This window comes from Carettochelys insculpta, chromosome 3 (assembly GCF_033958435.1).
Source record: "Carettochelys insculpta isolate YL-2023 chromosome 3, ASM3395843v1, whole genome shotgun sequence".
NCBI lineage: Eukaryota > Metazoa > Chordata > Testudines > Carettochelyidae > Carettochelys > Carettochelys insculpta.
The window spans coordinates 152,299,356-152,319,221 of NC_134139.1; the positions used below are offsets into that span (position 1 = coordinate 152,299,356).

At 39.2% G+C, this 19,866-nt stretch overlaps 1 protein-coding gene across 42 annotated transcripts in view; it reads right to left on the reverse strand.

Annotated features, from left to right (window-relative positions):
- RIMS1 (regulating synaptic membrane exocytosis 1) overlaps positions 1–19,866 on the reverse strand; it is a 423,063-nt gene that overhangs the window by 169,150 nt on the left and 234,047 nt on the right. For 29 of the 42 annotated variants that reach the window (XM_074991028.1, XM_074991062.1, XM_074991059.1 and 26 more), the window contains 8 exons: positions 18,760–18,806; positions 15,802–15,914; positions 13,619–13,749; positions 11,615–11,786; positions 11,332–11,488; positions 10,224–10,295; positions 3,711–3,867; positions 1,118–1,243 (listed from right to left, as the gene is read on the reverse strand). In XM_074991028.1, coding sequence (XP_074847129.1) covers positions 1,118–1,243; positions 3,711–3,867; positions 10,224–10,295; positions 11,332–11,488; positions 11,615–11,786; positions 13,619–13,749; positions 15,802–15,914; positions 18,760–18,806 — 975 coding nt within the window. The remainder of the gene's footprint in view (positions 1–1,117; positions 1,244–3,710; positions 3,868–10,223; positions 10,296–11,331; positions 11,489–11,614; positions 11,787–13,618; positions 13,750–15,801; positions 15,915–18,759; positions 18,807–19,866) is intronic. The other 13 variants (XM_074991025.1, XM_074991017.1, XM_074991029.1 and 10 more) reach the window with 2 other exon arrangements.

The window sequence follows — 19,866 nt, forward strand, 5'->3', positions numbered from 1 at the left end:
AAGTTGTATTGACAGAGAATGCATCCAGACTACAGATTTGTCTGCAGAGATCTGCCCATTTGGGAGCATTCTGTCAACATCCTTGCACACCTTGTTCTATGAGGAAGAAGGGATATCTTGACAGAGAGGTTTTTCCAAATGATGGAAAAGCCTCTTCAATAAAGATATGCAAATTGCACTGCTCAATATGCATATCTTTTGCCAGCAGTTCCCCACACTCTACATACAGCCAAAAAGAAAGAGAATGGAAAACTCTATTACACCAGTCAGAGTCCCTCCCTAGCAGCACCCCTCCCCTTGACTCTGCTCTGTTGGTTTCTGCCTCAGAGAGTATCAGATCAAAACTCCAAAGCTCCTCCATCCAAGCAGGAAGGGAGGAGATGTAAATATGATCCAAGAACATAGAATTTTTGTTTCTGACTCTGGGATATTTTGCATGTGCATTTACTATCTAAATGTGTGCCTGGGAATGCAAGTCACCCTTCAATGCTCCCCCGTCTTTTGAACTCTACTTACAAGAAAGAACATTAAGTTCAATAAAATATTTTTGAAAAATACATTTATTGGTTATATAATTACTTTACAAAAAAGAATAAAATGAAGCATACATACAAGGTGGAAACACTGCAGTGTCATTGTCTAAACTGTAAAACTGATTTTACTATAATTAAAAGGAACTAATAAAATAGGATGACAGAATATAGGCCACTATGATTTAGCTTTATGATGTTTCCCACAAAATAATTAAGTGACCTACAAATATGGACAAACAAAATCACCATTATGTTTCTAAGTACTGCACCAAAATTTAATCTGTGATTTCTTAGACATAAATGAGGCAAAAATCCTGCTTTATTCTTCCTTTCTGTTTTCACATTCTGTGCTACAAAAATTATTCTCAGTATGCAGATAGAACCTATTCCTTGTAAGTTGCCTAATACTTCTAAAAGCACCTTTTCTCTCCTAGGACCATAATCATGATTGCTCTTCTCCATTGTAACCACTCCTTTCAACTTTCCCATAAATCCAACTGCACATTCAAACAAGTACATTAAACACTAGCCAAAAGGACAAAGACACTTCTACACATGTTCATAAATTTAAGTTGAAAACATACCTTTCATGATCTGACAAATACTGACTATCCATGCCTCTGGACCTGCGATCAACTGGACTTCGGGAGGCATCATGGTGTCTAGTTGGAGAACGTGATCTTCTCATTTGATGAATTTCATCTAAACTCCTAAAAGTATTTATATAATACATATATGTATGATGGTTTTCTTTTCCCCACAGTTAACACAGTTTAACAGGTCACAAATTGCCTGCTGGAAATTTCTCTTCACAAAATTGTTAATATATGGCTTTTAAAAAAGTATTAGCTTTTAAAAAGTATTACTATTTGTAAAAAATGTTATAAAACCCTCACTTGGCATACACAGCAATAATTTTTATAATTAAATTATTTGTGAACACTGGCCTCTTGGCAATATTAATGTGGATATGTTCCTGTATTTAGAAAGAGTTTGAGAGAACAGCTAGCAAATATTCCTTTTGAAGTTTATGGATTTATAGTTTCACACTTGCGTTTTCAAACACAGAGTCTCAAGCTGGGGACCCTGGGCAGCAGAAAGAGGTCTCTGTGACTACTCAGCAAGGATTAAGATGGGACATGTTGAGCACAGGTAGTCTGCACTATACATAAAGTGCACAGCATGACGTAGCAGCTTTGACTGTGGTACATCTTCTGGAAGTTTCTGACCTGTTATGGAGTCTGACCTGAAAGCTCTCCTTCTATGGGGACTTTCCTGAAGGAGAGCAGCAGTGAAAATGCTACTGATGACTTGAAGGGCTGATCTCCTCACCCCGCAATTAGGGACAACAACAACTACTGTTACAGGTGGGACCAAACTGCAGCTTTCTGCCAGTGGGGAGTGAATCAAACTGTATATTTTCACTTTTTACTGAGTTTCAATGTTTGTGGCTGTGTGTTGCTGACAGACTAAAAGTTCTTGATTGTTTTTCCAACAAGAGCTCAAACTTTCATTACGTGAAAGGGAAATGAAATGAGCCTCCTTTCAGCTGGGCTTCAGGAGCCAAAAGAGGGGTTGCCTCATGGCTTGTGCTACAGAGGAATAAATTTCTTAAGTGCAACTCAGTTTCCCACTATAAGGCCAGGAAAGACTGGCTAGCACCTTTGCAGTCAGTTCACTTGAATGGGATGGAGAACCTAGTGCCATTCTGGATGAAGTCATTCTAGGGCTAGTACAGGATTGGTGCTGAAGAAAGTTTCTTGTACCCATCTACAGTCCAAGGAACATTATCTGCAACAAAAGCCTTGCTTTGAACACAGTGTCTGTGTAACAGTAGCTGCCATCACCATTGCTACTATTATGTTTGTATAATCACAGGAACAGGACTTGATTCCTTTTTTTTTTCTTTTAACACCATATCACAATGAAAGGGCCCTGTTTACATTTGTGGCTAGTACCAAGTACTAACTGTATTGCTAGTTTTTGCTCTAATGAAGACACCAAGATTTTGAATATAGACAACTCTGTAGGAAAAAGTAGTGAAAACTGAAATAGGTGAATGAGGCTAGCGGTTTCAAGAGAGGTTCAGAGAAGCTCTCTTGCTCTTCCTCCCTCCATACAGAGGAAGAGAGAAGGTAGGTCAAGGCCTGAGTCTGCTATTGTCTATATGTGAAAATATAAAGGACTCAACACTTCTTCATGAAAGTAAATCAGGGAAAAAAGAGATCCACTTATTCACTGCATGTTACCAGCCAGAAGTTTTACATACAGGAAATATGTACAGGTGGAATCCCTCTCGTCTGGCATCCTCAGGATCTGACAGGTGCTGAGCCACAGAAGTTGCCAAATCACAGGAGAACAATATTGTCCAGCAGTATTACCAACACCTCCATTGCTTATTGAGGTCTTAGAAGACATTTAGGGTTAAATTAGAGCTAAACAATAGCACAGAACACTGAGAACCAGGACTGGTGGCTGTAAATAAACTTTATGGGCCTGCAGAAAACTTGGCCACCCACAGGATAAGTGGACATCCAGCTAAACAAAATCATGCCGGATCACAGATTCTGCCAGACCAGAGAGTGCTAGACTAGAAACGTTCAACTTATACTTAACTTTATAGTCAGTCTAAATATTATCATTGCTCACTTGGTAAAATATTTTATTCTAATCCTAACTTTAAAAAGCCACATTAGAAGAATCTTCAAACGTTATTTGTAGGAATTGGTAACTTCAGATTATTTTTACTTGCAAAATCAGTTCATTCATGATTATTTATGGTATTGTATATTGTCATTTATTACTTATAGTACCCATTGTAGACTCACAAAAGGCATGGTCTGTATCTGAACAATTCCAATCTAAATTTTAGATAAACAACAATGAGCAAAAAGGATAAAGAGTAGGAATGATGTTGTGTAAGGAAACGTGGAGGTATTGCAGTATTGCAATTAAAAAAGCAAGTACCATGCTGACTGATTGAGGAATGAGGACTTGTCAGTCTTAAAACAATTTATATGCCTCAATATTAAACTAACACATGAATTAAAAATAATACACAGTAAAAAATAATGAACAGTTCAATCAGGTGATAGAGACATAAAACCTCTGCTTGGTTACACAACTTTTGAAACACAAGTGTTTCAATAACTAATGCTGCTAATGTGTGAACCCTACCTCTGTAATGGCACATTTGGTAAACGTGAACGGGTCCTGCCCTGATCATCACCACGGTGAGGAGATACAGATCGTGAACGATGATGTGTTGTTCTTTGCTGTTCTGGCACAGTTAACGTTGTAGATCTACTTTCTCTAGCATTAGATCTATAACCTACTGGTAAAAGTGCAACAAAATGATGTTAGACGGTAAGGATCTGGGTCTGCAAACCATTCAGATAATGGTTGATCTTTCCAGGGATGCACATCAAAATGATTACAAGATTTTTCAAGTAGTCATTTAGCTATTGTAAATCCTGAAATGTCATGCAGCCAGGATTAATTACTAGCATTACCTTTAAATGTAATGTGTGTATATGTATAGAGGTAGAGAAATTCAGAGGAGCTGGTTCACACACTAGGATACTCCTGGGGCAGGAAGGATTGAGCAAGTCACCTGAATTGCAGGATATTACCTAAAATCTAATGCCTCAGGTATTACTTTCTTTGAGTGACATGGTAATGAACCTCAACCCCATTCAGTGTTTGTTTTATGAAACCTGAGCAAGTTAGGTTATTTTCATCTGAACTACCTGCCCACCAGAAGTGAGAGAAGCAGACAGTATGGAACAGAAGAGAACCCCTGGGACAGAGAGGGGTCCAATGAGAGAGTTTCAGCTGAGCTCTCAGTAAACTGGACCAAAGACATCTTATTACAAAGAACATAGAAGTATCGACATTATATTATACACAGTAATAGGATACCAGAGATATTGCATAAAAGAATTTCCTGCAAATACTACGAGTGAATATCAAATAGTTTGCCTAGTAGAATATTTAATAAAATTCTTAGAATTAAAAATCACTATCAGGTTGTTTGCACAATTTTTAAAATTGATTTTATCATTTTAAAACAAAAATATGTGAGCAGTAGCTTCTAATTCATTTACCTATCAAGAGTAGTGTTCAGCATCTAATTTTTGTTCTTCAATATTTGCATTATGGCTGTCCCTAAAGGACTGCGGATACACTAATATGCAATATACCAACCGACATTGTCAACATGTTCTTTGAGATTCACAAGCGTTTGCAATCTCTTGCAACAATTGAGCATATGCCAGAGCTGAATGAATGCTTAGATTCTGGGGAAATTAGTAGCTATTGCAAGAAACAATTTGAATTCCCGCTTTAGAGTGAAAAGAGAAACTCATTTTGCATTGTGCAGTAATTTTTAAAAAGTTAACACAGGTTCTGTATTCCCATGATTCCAAGATGTTTACCACTACAAATATATGTAATGTTCAATGTGGCAGCTCTCTTAAAACACTTTTCGCTACTCTGTGATACTTTGGCTTTGCTACTTCAGTACCAAGAAACAATCAACAATGATAAGATTAACTTTGGTTAGAGCTTCATAAATACCATACCCACAACACAGTTGGTAATGTAACCACTGAGATAGCAAAGGGAAGAAGAGAGGCTTTGTAAGGAAAAACGTATAATTTTCTTACACATTATAGGACAGATTATGCCATTCTTACTCATACTGAGGTGCACCTTAATCTCAGATTAGTCCTACTGTCGTCAATAGCACTAGTGAAGAAGCAAGCCACTATTTCCTCTCTGAGTATCCAGTCTTAAAAGCTTTGGCAGTGGGATTTCCAGGAAGAGATGCTGGACAAGCAAGCAAGTGTACATTCTAATGTGGATGACGTAAAGTAGTTTGGGGTTTCGAGTTTTCCCCCTGGATTCAGTGTAAATTATCAACATAGATATAAGAGCTGACATTGTGTGCTAGATGATCCTGCCCAGTGAAAGGGTTGAGTAGATGAAGAGATCAAGAACTGCATCCTGAAAGACTTAAGATGGACACTAAGGAGGACCTCCCAACAGATAGAAAAATGAGAAGGTAGAGAACCACGAAAACAAGAATTTGCTCAAGGAGGGAGTGATCTTCTATGTCAATAGTAGTCATTTCATGTCAGTATCTATCTAGAAACTTTTAATGAACATTATGATCTCTACTAAATATGGTTTGATGCCATACACGTGATAGACTGTTTCAAAGTTTGGAGTATGCCATTTATAAATTCCTCTTTTTTAAAAAAGAGGAAGTTTGAAGAAAGCATCAAAATATGGGATCTTAATGGTTTTTCTTTACTTGTTGATTGTCTCATGGCAAGCTTTAAATGTTTATTTTGTATGCCATTATAATTGCACACAATCAGAGAATCAACTGTTAAGGGATGGAAAGAGAAAAAGAAACGTGTAGGAAAAAGCACCATATCAGGACCATACATTGCCCACCCACACTCTTCAGCTTTTCTTTATCTTATCACTTCTTAGAAGTCTCCAATCCAATAACCATCTGATACCAAATGTGTGAAAATTATGTTCAAAAGCAATTTGCAGACTTAGCTTCTCAGGCAATCTGAGAGTGGTGCATAACATTGACAACGTTTTCCAGCTCCTCTAGCAGAGATGAGTCTCAACTTTGGTTCATTCTAAGTTGTGCGTCTTAACACATATTCATCATTACACCTTCCTTTACCAGACCACTTATTTATATTTATAAAATTTGCCCTTTCATAAGAGTTCAGGTTGTAAGGAAAAAATGTAATAAACCATACAACTTCTCCTAGACAGAACGAGAAGGAAAAAAACTCGACAAATCCTATCTGACAAATATTAAAGGAACGAAACCAGTTATACACATTAAATTCTGAAGGCCAATTGACTTGGGCTCTGTCAGACTAAGTGGCAGCATGTATGAGCTGGTAGAACAAGTTTGCAAATTAGATACTTCCAACCAGCCCATTCACATTTTAATGTAGCAAGAGTTAGTATAGGCTGGAAGTATAGCAGATACTTCAGTGGCAGAGAGGTGATTTCTGATGCTACATTTACACTATGGGATAAAGTTGAAATTAAGGGAGTTAGCTTGATATTACAACATGACTGTCTTCACTGTAAATACCATTAGCTTGATTTAGGGAGCACTAATATCAATATCATAAGTTCGTTGAAACTGGCTGAGTGTAGCATCAAGCTTGAATTTAAAAGTTCAGATAAAGGCCAGTGTGGAAGTGCCACGTCTTAAAATCAAATTTATTAGCCTCCAGATGTGTCCTGTATGTATCCCACAACGCCCCACAATGCTAGGCTCTGGCTACTTCCATCTCTGCTGCTCTCCAGGCACACAGGAATTAGGTAACAGGAAGACCATGAATTTCAGTTCAGGACAGGAAAGCCTGTGGTTGACGGGTCACGCTTGTCTGAGAGGCTGAGAAACATCTTTCTTTCTTTGCTATTAGCGCTGTGAGCACAGCTACCCATCACAAATAGCCCCAATATAAAGTTCATGGTTCTGTTTCTATCTCTGGTAGCTGACCACTTTTTTCAATCTGCTGCCTAGTCCCAGCCACTGCCCGACTGCACTACATGGCAGCTAGGCTGTTGGGGCATCGTAGGGGGGCACGTGCTTGTATGAGAAGCTGCGAAACCTCTTCTCAGAGGTTTACATTGGTGCAGGCCCCCCTCACCCCTCCCACACAGGCACCACACAGTTGGGGTCTTTCCCACACCCAACTACATCGTGTGGCTAGCCCACAACCCCGTAAAACGACGTGCTTGCTGTTCAGTGCTGACCATGCTGCCAGGCAGCAACACGTCATGGCTTACACATGATGAGGGCTCCGAAGACAGGAGTGATTTTCAGAGGCTTGCTGCTGCCACAGGGAAGTCTCCCCTGGTGTTTGGGGAGATATTTGGGGGCTTGCTGTCATGGGGGGGACTGCTTCTACTGGCCCCCAACAAAAATATTTTCAAGGGCTTGCTGCCAGCCTGGGCAAATCTCCCTCTGAAGCTTGGATTTTCGTGGGCTTGCTGCCATCAGAGGAACTGCTTCAACTGGCCCCCCCGAAAATATTTTCAGGGACTTGATGCCACCATGCCCCCCACAGCAGCTAAGATTTTTGAGGGTTTGCTGCTGCCAGTGGGACTGCTTCAACTGGCCCCCCACCCCAACATCCCTCACCAAAACAAGGATACTGTGGTCTAGCCGGGAGGTGGAGGAGAGGTGGGGAGGTCTCTCCTGGCAGCTATGAATTACAGGGCCTGGCTGCCTCCCAGGGGAAATGGTTCAAGTGGCCCGTAAGCCACGGACCTCACATCCCACCTCCAAAAAAAGATTTTCAGGGACAATGTCAACTATCCATTCGACCTCCCAAATACCAAGCCCTGCCCATGATGGCAATGAAATTTGGTGAGCCCCATCCCTCATGTTGGCAATGTCTGTGTAGTGAAGAGGGAAGCCAAAACTCATTTTTCCTAGCCTTTTCTATTGTCTTTTTTCTAACTTTGGATCCCTTTATGCAGGGAAGAGTGGGTGGAGGGCTGAGACTACAGACTGTCCACAGAAGTTGCATAATGAGCTGGGAAACCAAAAGCCCTTCCTCACTAAATCTCTTTGCTCAAAACCTTTACTATCCACTCTTTCTTCATGATTTGCATTGTTCCTCTATCATTTTCAGGGATCAGATGTAATCAAGGGAGGGTAGACAGTGGGTGGAAGGCCAGTTGAGAAGAGATCCCAGGGCACAGAAGCTGTATAATAAACTGGGAAGTCAAAAAAACCCCTCACCAAATCTCTTTGGTCAAAACATTTACTATCTACTCTTTTTCCATGCTTTGCATTGTGCCTGTATTATTTTCAGGGATCAGATATACTGAAGGGAGGGGGGACAGTAGCTGGAGGGCCAGCTGAGAAGACACACACCTAATGCTTTTTATACAACCTTTGATAATTCAGTTACAGCTACAGTTTTAAAAAGCAATTCAGTTATAGAAGAAAGATTTCTGTTAATCTGATGATCTTTGTTGGAGCCCTACTTTTCCTTGCTTCTGCCGGGAAAAATGGACATTTACTTAATATGAGAAGATGATGTCAAATACCCAAAACGACTTTTGGGGCATTTTTTTCCCATGCTGAACTAGCAAAAATACCCAGAATGCTTCAGAGACAAGGAAACTGTGGGATAGGTTCCCACATGCACTGCTGCAACAGCTGATGTTTGCCGATTGAGCGTGTCAGCAATAAATCAACTTAGTGGAGAGCACATGGTGAGGTGAGGATAGTCAAATTCGAATTTAGCAAATCCAGTGTTACAAAATCAATATTAATAAATTAGAACTTATGTTGCAGTGTAGATGCAGCCTGAAATAGCAAAGGCCCAAGATACATATGGTCCATGAATTCTTCAAAGGTATAATGGCACACTAAGGCATCTAAGTGCTATTTGAACCTTCTAAAATCTATGCCAGTGAGTGCTGTTGTCATAAATTTTGAAAGATTGCTTTGTTGGAGAGAACATAGTTCATTGCACACGGGGAACTGTTGCTCACAATTAACTGACAGGTGGAAGGCTTCATATAGTTTAAATGAGCAACAGTGTAGCCTTAGCAATGAGTAAGGGTTCACACATGCCAATGTCTGCACTCCCAGATACAAAAGGAAAAAATTGCAGGAAAAAATGATGGAAATCATTGCATTGAAAGTATTTTTCTATTTCATTTGATGAGAAGATGGAAAAAATCACTCCATTAAATGTAATATTAGTGCTACGGATATTGGAACAAATTCTCATTTTGGTTAGTCAGGTACAAAAGTAGAACTGCTTTACATTGGTTTAAACAAGAGCAGAGTTTAGCCCATTCAGCAATTCAGTGATATTTCATGTGAATGGAAAAAAATGCAATGGAATGCACAGATATTTAGGAGAACTTTAAAATACTACCATATTTTTAGCAGCAAATAATGTTTACATTGAAAACTTGATTCAGCTTGAGGGGGTAAACAGCAAGTCTTTACTAATCTGTCATGAATGGGAGTTCTAATCTTGTAATTTGTGGCAACCGCTAAATGAAATATACTTTAAGTAGGGTATCTAAATTATGCCCAAATATTTTATTTTATCAAATATAAGAAGGCTGTTATCTTAAAGTGAGATCAAGATATTCTCTCTCTATATTTATACATTTATGCACATTTACGGTAATGAATGCTTATGAAAAGTATAAAAGGTACAGCCATGCCACATGCATTTTAATTTACAACCATGCATTTTAAATATATTCCATGGAGGATTGCATTATATCTGGGTTTCAGGCAAGAAGCAAAATAAAGGGATGCAATGAAATTTAAATTTAAATGTAAAAACAGTATTTGAACTGAATTATTTAAATTGAAATTGTTTTACTTGTGCTTAGAGCATTGTGAAGTAACAAGCAGTTTTGAACCATCTAATGCAAAATTCAAACAGTCATATCTATACAGAAATATCAGTTAGTATGTAACAAAATACATATGAGTGCATTTCAATTTAATTTAGAGGGAAAAACACCACAGAGTAATTATGCTATTTTCTCCATAATACAATCTCCAAAACCAGCATCCTGCAGGAGTCTGGAAAATTAGAAGGGGAGAGGGGCAAGCAACAGCAAAAAGAAGCAGGACCATGCTCTTCACCCACGCACCTGGAGGAACTACTCCAATACCATCATCAACATCATAATCTGAGATGTCACTATCACTGATTCGCTGAGATCCTGCACAACAGTAAGGCAAATAAACACCTGTATATCTGTTTGTAGATAGTAAAATGTCAAAATATATTTAAAAATATTTAAATTTATTCTTGAGATTCAAACACAGGGTAAGTATATTTAAACTATTTGAAATGAGAATTAAACTGAATTTAGAATAAGGATGTAGCGTGATATCTGTATATTTCTTTTTAATGTACCAGTTTCAACAAAAACTAGTTGCTACAGCTACTAAGAGTTCATCAGTTAATTATGAAGTTAGGCATTGTTTGGAATTTTTTAGTTTCCTTCTTCTTACACTTCTTTATAGACTGTGGAAAGATCAGAAGAATAATGGGGAAAGTATCTTTAGAGCTTTTTTTCCCTGTTGCTTTTGCATTTTTAAAATGTAATTGCATTTAAGTTAAAATGTTAGAGTAATGGCTATAGGCCATTGTTTCAGTCCTTTCTCTGCAAGTCGTGGGATACTATGGCTTTGAGAAACAACACCGTTTTCACATATAAAGTCTCACAAATTTAATACCTCATCAGAGAAGGACAGGTTTTGAATATTGTACTATTTTTTGATTTTCATCTTCCCAGACAAACACCTACAAACACTTTCTGTGCAGTAAAAGAAAGTTTCATATCTGGACAATAAGTATGTTGGAGGTTGAAATGATCAATATACTAAAACTGCTCACAGGCTTTAAAGTCCTTTTTTTAAATCATAGAAACATCCCAACTATCTTATTAAAATAATTTTTATGTTCAGCTTAGGGTTTAACAATGACTGCTACGTAAAACTTAACATTTCAAAATACAGGTAATATTAACACATTTTGTCAACCTGGAACTTATATACCACAGGGGGTTGATTAGGAAAATGCAATACTTTTTCCATTTTGATTGTATTTTCAGTTATGTTTTAGAAAGAATAACTTTATTTTTGAATAGGCTTGTCAAACCTTCTTCTAAACATAGCTTCTAATCATAGCTGATTGTCATAAATCATTCCAACTTAAAACTGAAAAAGATCAGTGATGGCACTTGGACCTACTTTGTAATTTTTTGCCAGTGCTTTCTCCACCATGGACATGTCTCCTTGGCATGAAAGGTGATGGCTGAGGCAGAGGTAGTGAGGATTCATCATGTGTCTGCAGCTTATACCAATGTGGTTCATCATCTAAAAGTGCTGTTTCCAGCTCTATGAGGATCTAGAGGAAATGTGTTGAACTTAATGTTAGTTTAAAACTTCACAGCATTATTTTTTTTTAAATACAGAAATACATTAGAAATATGCTTAAAATGTAACAAATTTGTAAACTCATTGCAAATGTCACCTCTCCAAGAAATTCACTCTCCTCTTCTTGTATTCTTGGTTGGTCCCACACAGTAATTTCTAACATCCGTTCTCTAAAATCTCTGCGATGAACATGCGAATACAGAAAGGTTTGGTTCCATTTTGGTTCTAGGCTTTTCTTTACAGTTTTGGTCCTCCTTTTACTTTTATCACTGAAATATAAACACTCTTGTAAATTGCAATGCAAAAAACAGGTCACATACTGCCATCTAGTAACAAAGACTCTAATTGTTTTTATCTTTTCTGATTTAAACATCACTGTCACTAGGGTTGACAGTATAGAATTTGTACAACTCTAACATCAGCATTAATTTTCACCATTGTACAAAATTATGGATTTTACACATTATTCAATTTTTAATTATTTAAATTTTCACAGTTGTATAAAACATGGGAGGAGTTAGACAATCAGGAGCACAACAATAATTATTTAATGACATTAGAGCTATGTCTACACTAGCCAAAAACTTCAAAATGGCCATGCAAATGGCCATTTTGAAGTTACTAATGAAGCACTGAAATACATATTCAGTGCCTCATTAGCATGCAGGCAGCCACGGCACTTCGAAATTGACGCGGCTCGTCCAGACGGGACTCCTTTACGAAGGACCGCAGCTACTTTGAAGTCCCCTTATTCCCATCTGCTCATAGGAATAAGGAGACTTCGAAGTAGGCGGGATCTTTTCGAAAAGGAGCCCCGTCTAGATGAGCCGCGCAGTGGTGAGCCACGTTAATTATGAAGTGCCGTGGCCGGCCGCATGCTAATGAAGAACTGAATATGTATTTCAGCTCTTCATTAGTAAACTTCGAAATGGCCATTTGCATGGCCGTTTCGAAGTTTTTGGCTAGTGTAGACATAGCCTAGATGGTGAGATTCAAAAAAGTTGAAGTTGTATAATCGTTAAAACACAATTTGCCAAGATCACATGTCCAAAAAGGAACAAGGTAAATATCCTTACATCCAATTCTAATAAATTCTCAAGCAACATTTTTCTGACTTTGTCCATCTGTGAATGTCTGTTATTCAAGGGTGAAAGTAATTTAAATGTCTTACATGTACTGTTGTATGACAACCCCTTTTGGAGGGATTAGGGCATGGAGTATGGGGGATTGCAACAGGACAGGCCCTGTAAGAAATACAGTGGAGTATGCGGAGGGGGGCGGGTATGGATTCAGGGCAGGGGACTGAGACATGGGTGGGTGTGAGTGAGCTCAGTGGAGGGGGGTCAGGGGCTCAAGACAAAGGTTGTGTGTGGGAGGTGCAGGAGTAAGGATGGGGGTTGGGAGATGTGGGGGGCTCAGGACAGGGGTGAGGTTGCAGCAGTCACAGCAGAGGGGAGGGGCTCAAGACAGAGGTGTGGAAAGTACAGGTGTCAGGGCAAGGAGTTCTGGGGTGAGGGATGGGCAAGGCATTGTGTGTGGACGAAGTGGGGGCAGGCAGAAGCTCAGAGATGGGAGTGTGGCCACCAGGCCTCCTAGCTGCCAGATCTCCAGGGCTGCTCAGGGTGATGGGGACCATGCTGCCTGATCACCGGGGCTAGAGCCTGTTTGCACCACAGCCACACAGCCCAGAGTACTGGCACCATCCAAAGACCCTCCTGCCAACAGCCAGGCTCTTACCTGAGTGCTGCACTGTCGTAATTTCCACTTTTTCACTACTGATGGGAATACTTTTTCACTGGTTTGTAGGTGTACAGTGAAATCGATAATTAATTACATTTTACTGACAAAAAGCCTATGCTCTTTTTATGTCTAACAGGGGCCTGTATTTGTTGTGCAGTATTCCAGGATCAGTCTTATTTCCCTGGAGCAAATTGCTTACAATTTGATACTCTCTGATCATATATGCATATTAGTTTTGTACCTTTAGTGTTCACTAAACTACAATAAATTATTAAAGGAAAATGCGGGATAAACATGCATTTAAAGTATAACTAAAACATTTAAAAATGTTCATTGATACATTTTTCACCTGAAATATTACCTTCTATCAGGAAGAAAATACATTTTTACATAAGGATTCCTGGGACGTCCATCTCCTCTAGGTGGCAGATCTGTTGCTTGTAGAACATTCACTATTAACTGATGCCCCACTTTGTCATACCACAGTTTCACCTACATGATGAGAGTTACCAAAATGATTCATGAAAATGAAAATATATAAAATTATTTTCATTGCCTAACATTTGCCAAAACAAAGAGCTTTCTGGTTTTTTGTTTGCTTGTTTGTTTTCAGAAGTGCTGACAACATTGTTGGAAGATTTTCCCACCTGGTTTGAGTGAGATTTCAGTTTGGATGTTTTGGGTTTCTCATGGCAGAAATCACACCAACTCAAACACATAAACTAAACATAGTTCTCAGCCAATCTGGAAGACTCCATAAAAATTTCTTCCCTGAGCCTTTTTTCAAAATATGCAAAGGCTTTGGACATAGATACAGGATCATGAAATCTCTGGCAATACCTCTATTCAAAAATCTGACTATTAAATAACAATTCCATATATCTTCATTACATTCTTCCAGTAATACCAATTTTTTTAGCTGTCTAACTCACTGAACCAAAACCTAGCCATACAGCCCTGAGGAGGGGGTAGGGATATTACTGTTGCTCAATCCTGTTTGCTAAGAGAGACTTCTTACAGCAGGATGGATGAACATAAAGACAGGCTCAAAATATTGTGTCTTTGGGGCCTGTAGTAAAATATTTATGCCAATGATTTTAATAGATACATGATCAGGTCCTTAGAAAGCAGCATATATATTTGTCCACTGCATGAATGGACAGATTAATGGCCTGGTGAAAGACTTGAAAAGAAGATGCTGGTTAAAGGACTGGAATGGTGTGAAGTTTGGGACTCCCTATGGTTCTAAGTGCAGGGAGCCAACCCTTCTTTCTTATAGCCCACCTGAACCTTCCTATAAGGGAAGTGGACAATAAGGTCCCAGCAATGGATTTGCTGGAGGGACCTGGACAGAAAAGGAAGGGGAGCTGGTGGAAGCCCATGTACAATGTACACTACTATCTACAGGTTAGTCCCACGCCTCTAGTTGTTGTCTGATTACATCCATATCAAATGTCTCCTGTCTTCCTTTCAATGGGGTGGAAAAGCACAAAATAGCTTCTTTGGGGCCTACCCTTGTAGGCAAATATATATGCCACTGATCTTAATAAATACAGGAATCAGGTCCTTAGAAAGCCTCTATATACACATTTGGCTACTACAAGCTGCAGCTGGAAGCTGTGGGCTAGCTATACCTTCTGGCCTATAGACTATATACATAGTCTTGCAGTACGCTTGGTTGCACAGGAGTGAGTTTACTTCAGTAGTGCAATAATAGGTGATAGGGAGGAAGCCTACACCGCAGCAATACCTGAAGAAAAGGTGGAATACACTTAACCCAACTAGTTTAGCAGATATTTAAAGGAAAACTAGAAAATAATTGCTTCATAAGGGCATATCTGAGTCTGTTCCTTGCTTAGTATCCAGCCAAATTGGGAGTCTCTGAATGACTCCTATACTTAAAAGAGATTGGAAGCATGCACCAATCAGTCTGTGAGAGTATTCATCTTTTATAGGCACAACTTCAATTATGCATGAGGTAATGTTCATATAAACATAAAGATGTCATTAGAAAAAAACCAGACTTTCCAAGAATATAACCAGGCCCACTCATCAGGAGTAGAGGGAGATGTAAAGAGGATAGTTGCATCAGGTCCTGGCATTTCAAAGAGGCCCGGAGCTCTGGCTGCCGCTGCTGCCAAACTAGCAGAGGGGGCAACCGGAGCTCTGGGTCCCTTAAAAGTGATGTGGCAGCGCTGCTTAATCATTCTGCACAGCTGTGAAGGTGGGGGCGAGAGGTTGAATGCAAAGCCATGGTGATAAGGGCAGGTTCCCACCCCTTCCACCCTGGGACCTGTCCCTTCTTGGTGTGTAGAGCTGTTACTCTTCCCACCTTGTCCCTCCGTCTGCGCTGGCTGCCAGCCCTGCAAAAGTCCTACACAGTCATGAAACTAAGAGTGGAAGAAAACTGATTATTTGCTTTATAACAGATTAATGATGTTGTGTAAGATAGCCAGCTTTTTCCTCAATATTAACAGAAAACAACAAATATATATTGTAGCAGATGAACGAACTGTATTCGCTCTGGTACTAATATACACTTACAGAAAGCTGCCCTGGTAGGACTTGGGGTGCATCTTTTAGCGCTCCAGGACTAGTTGGAGAAATAACAGAAATACAAGGCCTTTCCATCTTCTGAGATTCAAAAGAACTTGAACCTAAATGGATGAGAGAAACAAAATCTCAGATCTTGAACTGACTTGAAGCTAATTTTATTAGTACTGTGAATTACTACCTGCAGAGTTTCGCCAGTTTATTTGAAAACATGATTTTAAACCAATTTAGTCAAACTAGTGCCAAAAGCTGTCTGGACGCTCCTATTTCAGTTAAAATCAGACAAACTTTAGTTGGCTCAAGTCGGTTAGGAACAGGTTTAAGCTAAACACAAATAAAAATATCCATTTGGGTTTGAACTAGCTAAACTAAACAAGTGGAAGGTTATGTGTAGACAAGCTCTCAGCCCTAGGTACATTATCTCTTATGTGAGAGAAACTAGCAGCTGTGCCCCACTTCCACTGGAAGTAGTTTTCTTCCAGGTGTGGCTTATTAAAGTTCTGCTCTCTTGCAAATACGTGTACATGGATGCACTGGAGAAGTAAGGAGGGTTCTCAGGCCTCTTCCTTGGCATTTCCACTGGCTTTCTGCTGAATTTAAGATCCTATGATGCCTGGTGTTTCACTAATTACACCACCCAGATCAGTCAAACTGCCAGAGCAACACAACTTGAGTGCCTCCTAATACCATGCCACCAAAGGAGACTGTCAGTTTGTCTCAGCCAGCACACTTACACTCAGATGACCAGGTTCTCAGATGGTATGAATCAGTGTAACTCCTCTTAGAATCAGTGGGCCTATTCTGATTCATGTCAACTAAGAATCTAAACCAGACTCTTGTATCATCCTCAGGGGCAATCTGCACTGGCTTCCTTTACACCTGAATTATTCTGAACTGACTCCCTGAGTTAAGTTCCAGTGCCATGTCCTGCTACCTTGCCTTATTTGTCTTGTTGATCCACACATTTGCCTTCCTTCCTCTTGTGCTCCATGTCCCCATACCAATCCTCTGTACCACCATGTCATATTCTCCTTTCTTTCCTGTCAATGTGCATATTCCTTCTGGACCTTTTGGCCACAGAGATTTATAAGACATTAAAATAATTATAATTAAAATAATTTTAGAAATTTAGAAAATGCAAAGGAAAACATATAATGGTAGCAGCAGGAGTGCTGTAAACAAGATACAGGAAGAAATTCTTCTGCTCTAATCAACACTGATTAGGCCTCAGCGGGAGTACCGTGTCCAGTTCTTGGTTCCACATTTCAGGAAAGATGTGGACAAACTGAAGAAAGCCCAGAGAAGAGCAACAAAAATGCTGAGGGAGCACTGGTGGCTGCCACCTGCTTCCCAGCTCCTTGATGCTCAGTGAGTCTGGGGGAGTACTGATGGCGGCTGCTGCTCGCTTCCCAGCTCTGCAAGGCTTGGCGAAGCCAGGGGAGCACCAGCGGCTGTGGCCTGCTTCATGGCTCCCCAGGGCTCAGCGAAGCCGGGGGGTGCGCAGGCAGCTGCTGACCCCTTCCCAGCTCCCCACACCTCTTTAGAGCTGGGAGGAGGGCACCCCTCCCCCCATTTTTCCCTGTCCTGTATTTTGGACAGAGATATGGTCGCCCTAATTAAACATCGAGAAAACATGACATATGAGGGAAGATTGAAAAAACTGGATTTGTTTAGCCTGGAGAAGAGAATGTTGAAGGGGATGTTACAACAGCTGTGAACTACATAAATGACTGTTACAAGAAGAAGGGAGAAAATGTGCTTTTTAATTTCTGAGGATAGGACAAGAAGCAATGGATTTAATTTGCAGCAATGGCAGCTTAGGTCAGACATAATGAAATACTTCCTGTCAGGGTAGTTAAGCACTGGAATAAATTGGCTGTGGTATCTCTGTCGTTGGACATTTTCGAGAACTGGTTAGACAAGTAATTGTCAGGAGTGGTCCAGAAAATATTTAGTCCTGCTGTAAGGTCCCCTGCCTCTTCAATAGTTCTATGATTTTGTACAAAACAAACCTAAGCAAATGCATCAGTTTATCAAGCTTATCCAGCCTTCATCATCCCTTGTTTGTTACCTTTCATGTTCTACCTAAATTTAGGTTTTCCAGACCAGGAATCTTACCTCTTCTTTGCTTTGAAAACACATACCATATTTGGGCACTGTATAAATAAGTAATTATATTCATTAGGTATTGCTAAGGGGCAAAATGCTGTTGTTCCTCAAGTCAGGAGTAGGTCAATCAGAGAGGCTACTCAAAAGCTTTCTCCCATGTAGTTGGGGGAAAAAATGAGGTAGAGAATTAGATTAGTGAGTTGGATTCTACTTTTATCTATTGCAATAAACTTCTGCTGAAAGGACAAGAAGATCTCTTGTAATGATGGCAGTGGAGCACAGTAGAGACAAGTCATTATCCAGCAATAGAGCTGCAGTCAAATAGAGACTATTTTCCCCTCTCACAAAACCCAATTTCCTAGTGCTATGCATAAGCAGCACAGGCAACATTTGGTCCTAGACCAGACACTTACACAGGAACAAATTCTGGGTAAGACAGGGAGAGATGTGGTCTAGGGATCTGCACACAGAAAGGGCAATCAGGGATGGGAAATTATGATTCCCCGTGCAGCCTGTGACAACTTCCTTACTTAACTCCTCTGCCTTATTTTTTTCATAGCTAGAATGAGAATTATTATTATTATTATTATTACCTTTCTTACAGTGCTGATCTGAAAAGATTAGACCGTCCGTGAACATGAAAAATGTTCTATCCACCTGGGCCTTTCAATGTTACTATGGAAGAAAGCACTAAAATCCTACACGTTTGAATTTCATATAGTTAATTCTGTATAGTTTTATCAGTTTAATATTGACTCTAATTTTATACAAAGATACAGAGTTTTTAAAGTAAAATATTTTTACAATAGGTATGCAGATAAAAACAAAACGTATGCTTACTAGACTCTAGTGGAGGGTGGGAACTCTCAGGAATCCTTGGAATGTCACTAAAGAGAAATATACACAAAATAGTAAGAAACAGGTGAACTGCTGCTCTACAGTACCAAACAGATACTTAACTACAAAGTTTCTGGAACACCTTTATCAGTCAACTAATAGTTTTTGTTTTAATATGTTTGTCAATATGTAGTAAGGAAGGGGAATTATATCACAACAGCTTACCCTTGTTAACTAATGTGTATGAAAGCTTTAGCCTCAAAGACGACAAATGATGAATAAAAACAAACAAACCATGGTCAGTGTCATGTCAATATTGTAATTGAAGGTTCCACAATATTTTTACAACCAAAACAGGAAAACTGTTTTGATATTGAGAAGTTCAATGGCTATTGAAACTTACTTCTATTTTAGTCAAATCACACCACCACGGATTGTAAAACTCACTAGTAATTTTTATACACTCGTCGCAATGATTTCACTGAATGAAACCAATGAAAATGTCTTATCACAATAAAGAGAAAAAAGCAGATAACACAGGCAATGTTAAATAAACGAAGAAACATAATACTATTTTAGTTTAAAGACTACAAATATTAGCATGCAACATACTGCAACTAAATATGCACACACAGACACATCACAAAAACAGATTGGGTCAAATTCTGATTTCCATTACATGAATCTAAACCCAGATTTACCTCAATGTCATATTTACAATGAGTGTCAGAACCCACTGGTTATTAACATGAGGCTCTACTTCCAACTATGTCCAGAAATACATTCCAGGAGTAAGCAAGCACTATAAATATTAACAAATTGTAGCAAGGAAATGGAAATATATTTTTTTCAATAAGTTAATTTAAATAAAGATTCACTACCCATAATGCCACACAAACCACAAATTGCACAATTTATAGTTAACAATTACCAAAACTGAAATCTACTTATCTAGAGTCTTCAAGTAAAGCACGGAAGCTGATAAGAGTTGTCACATATGCAGCACTTTTGAAAATCAGATTATCACCTCTAACACTTGCAGCCTAACCCTATGTTTTTATCTGTTTTAAATCTTGAAATACATCAGAGACATACTTAACCGAAACTCCA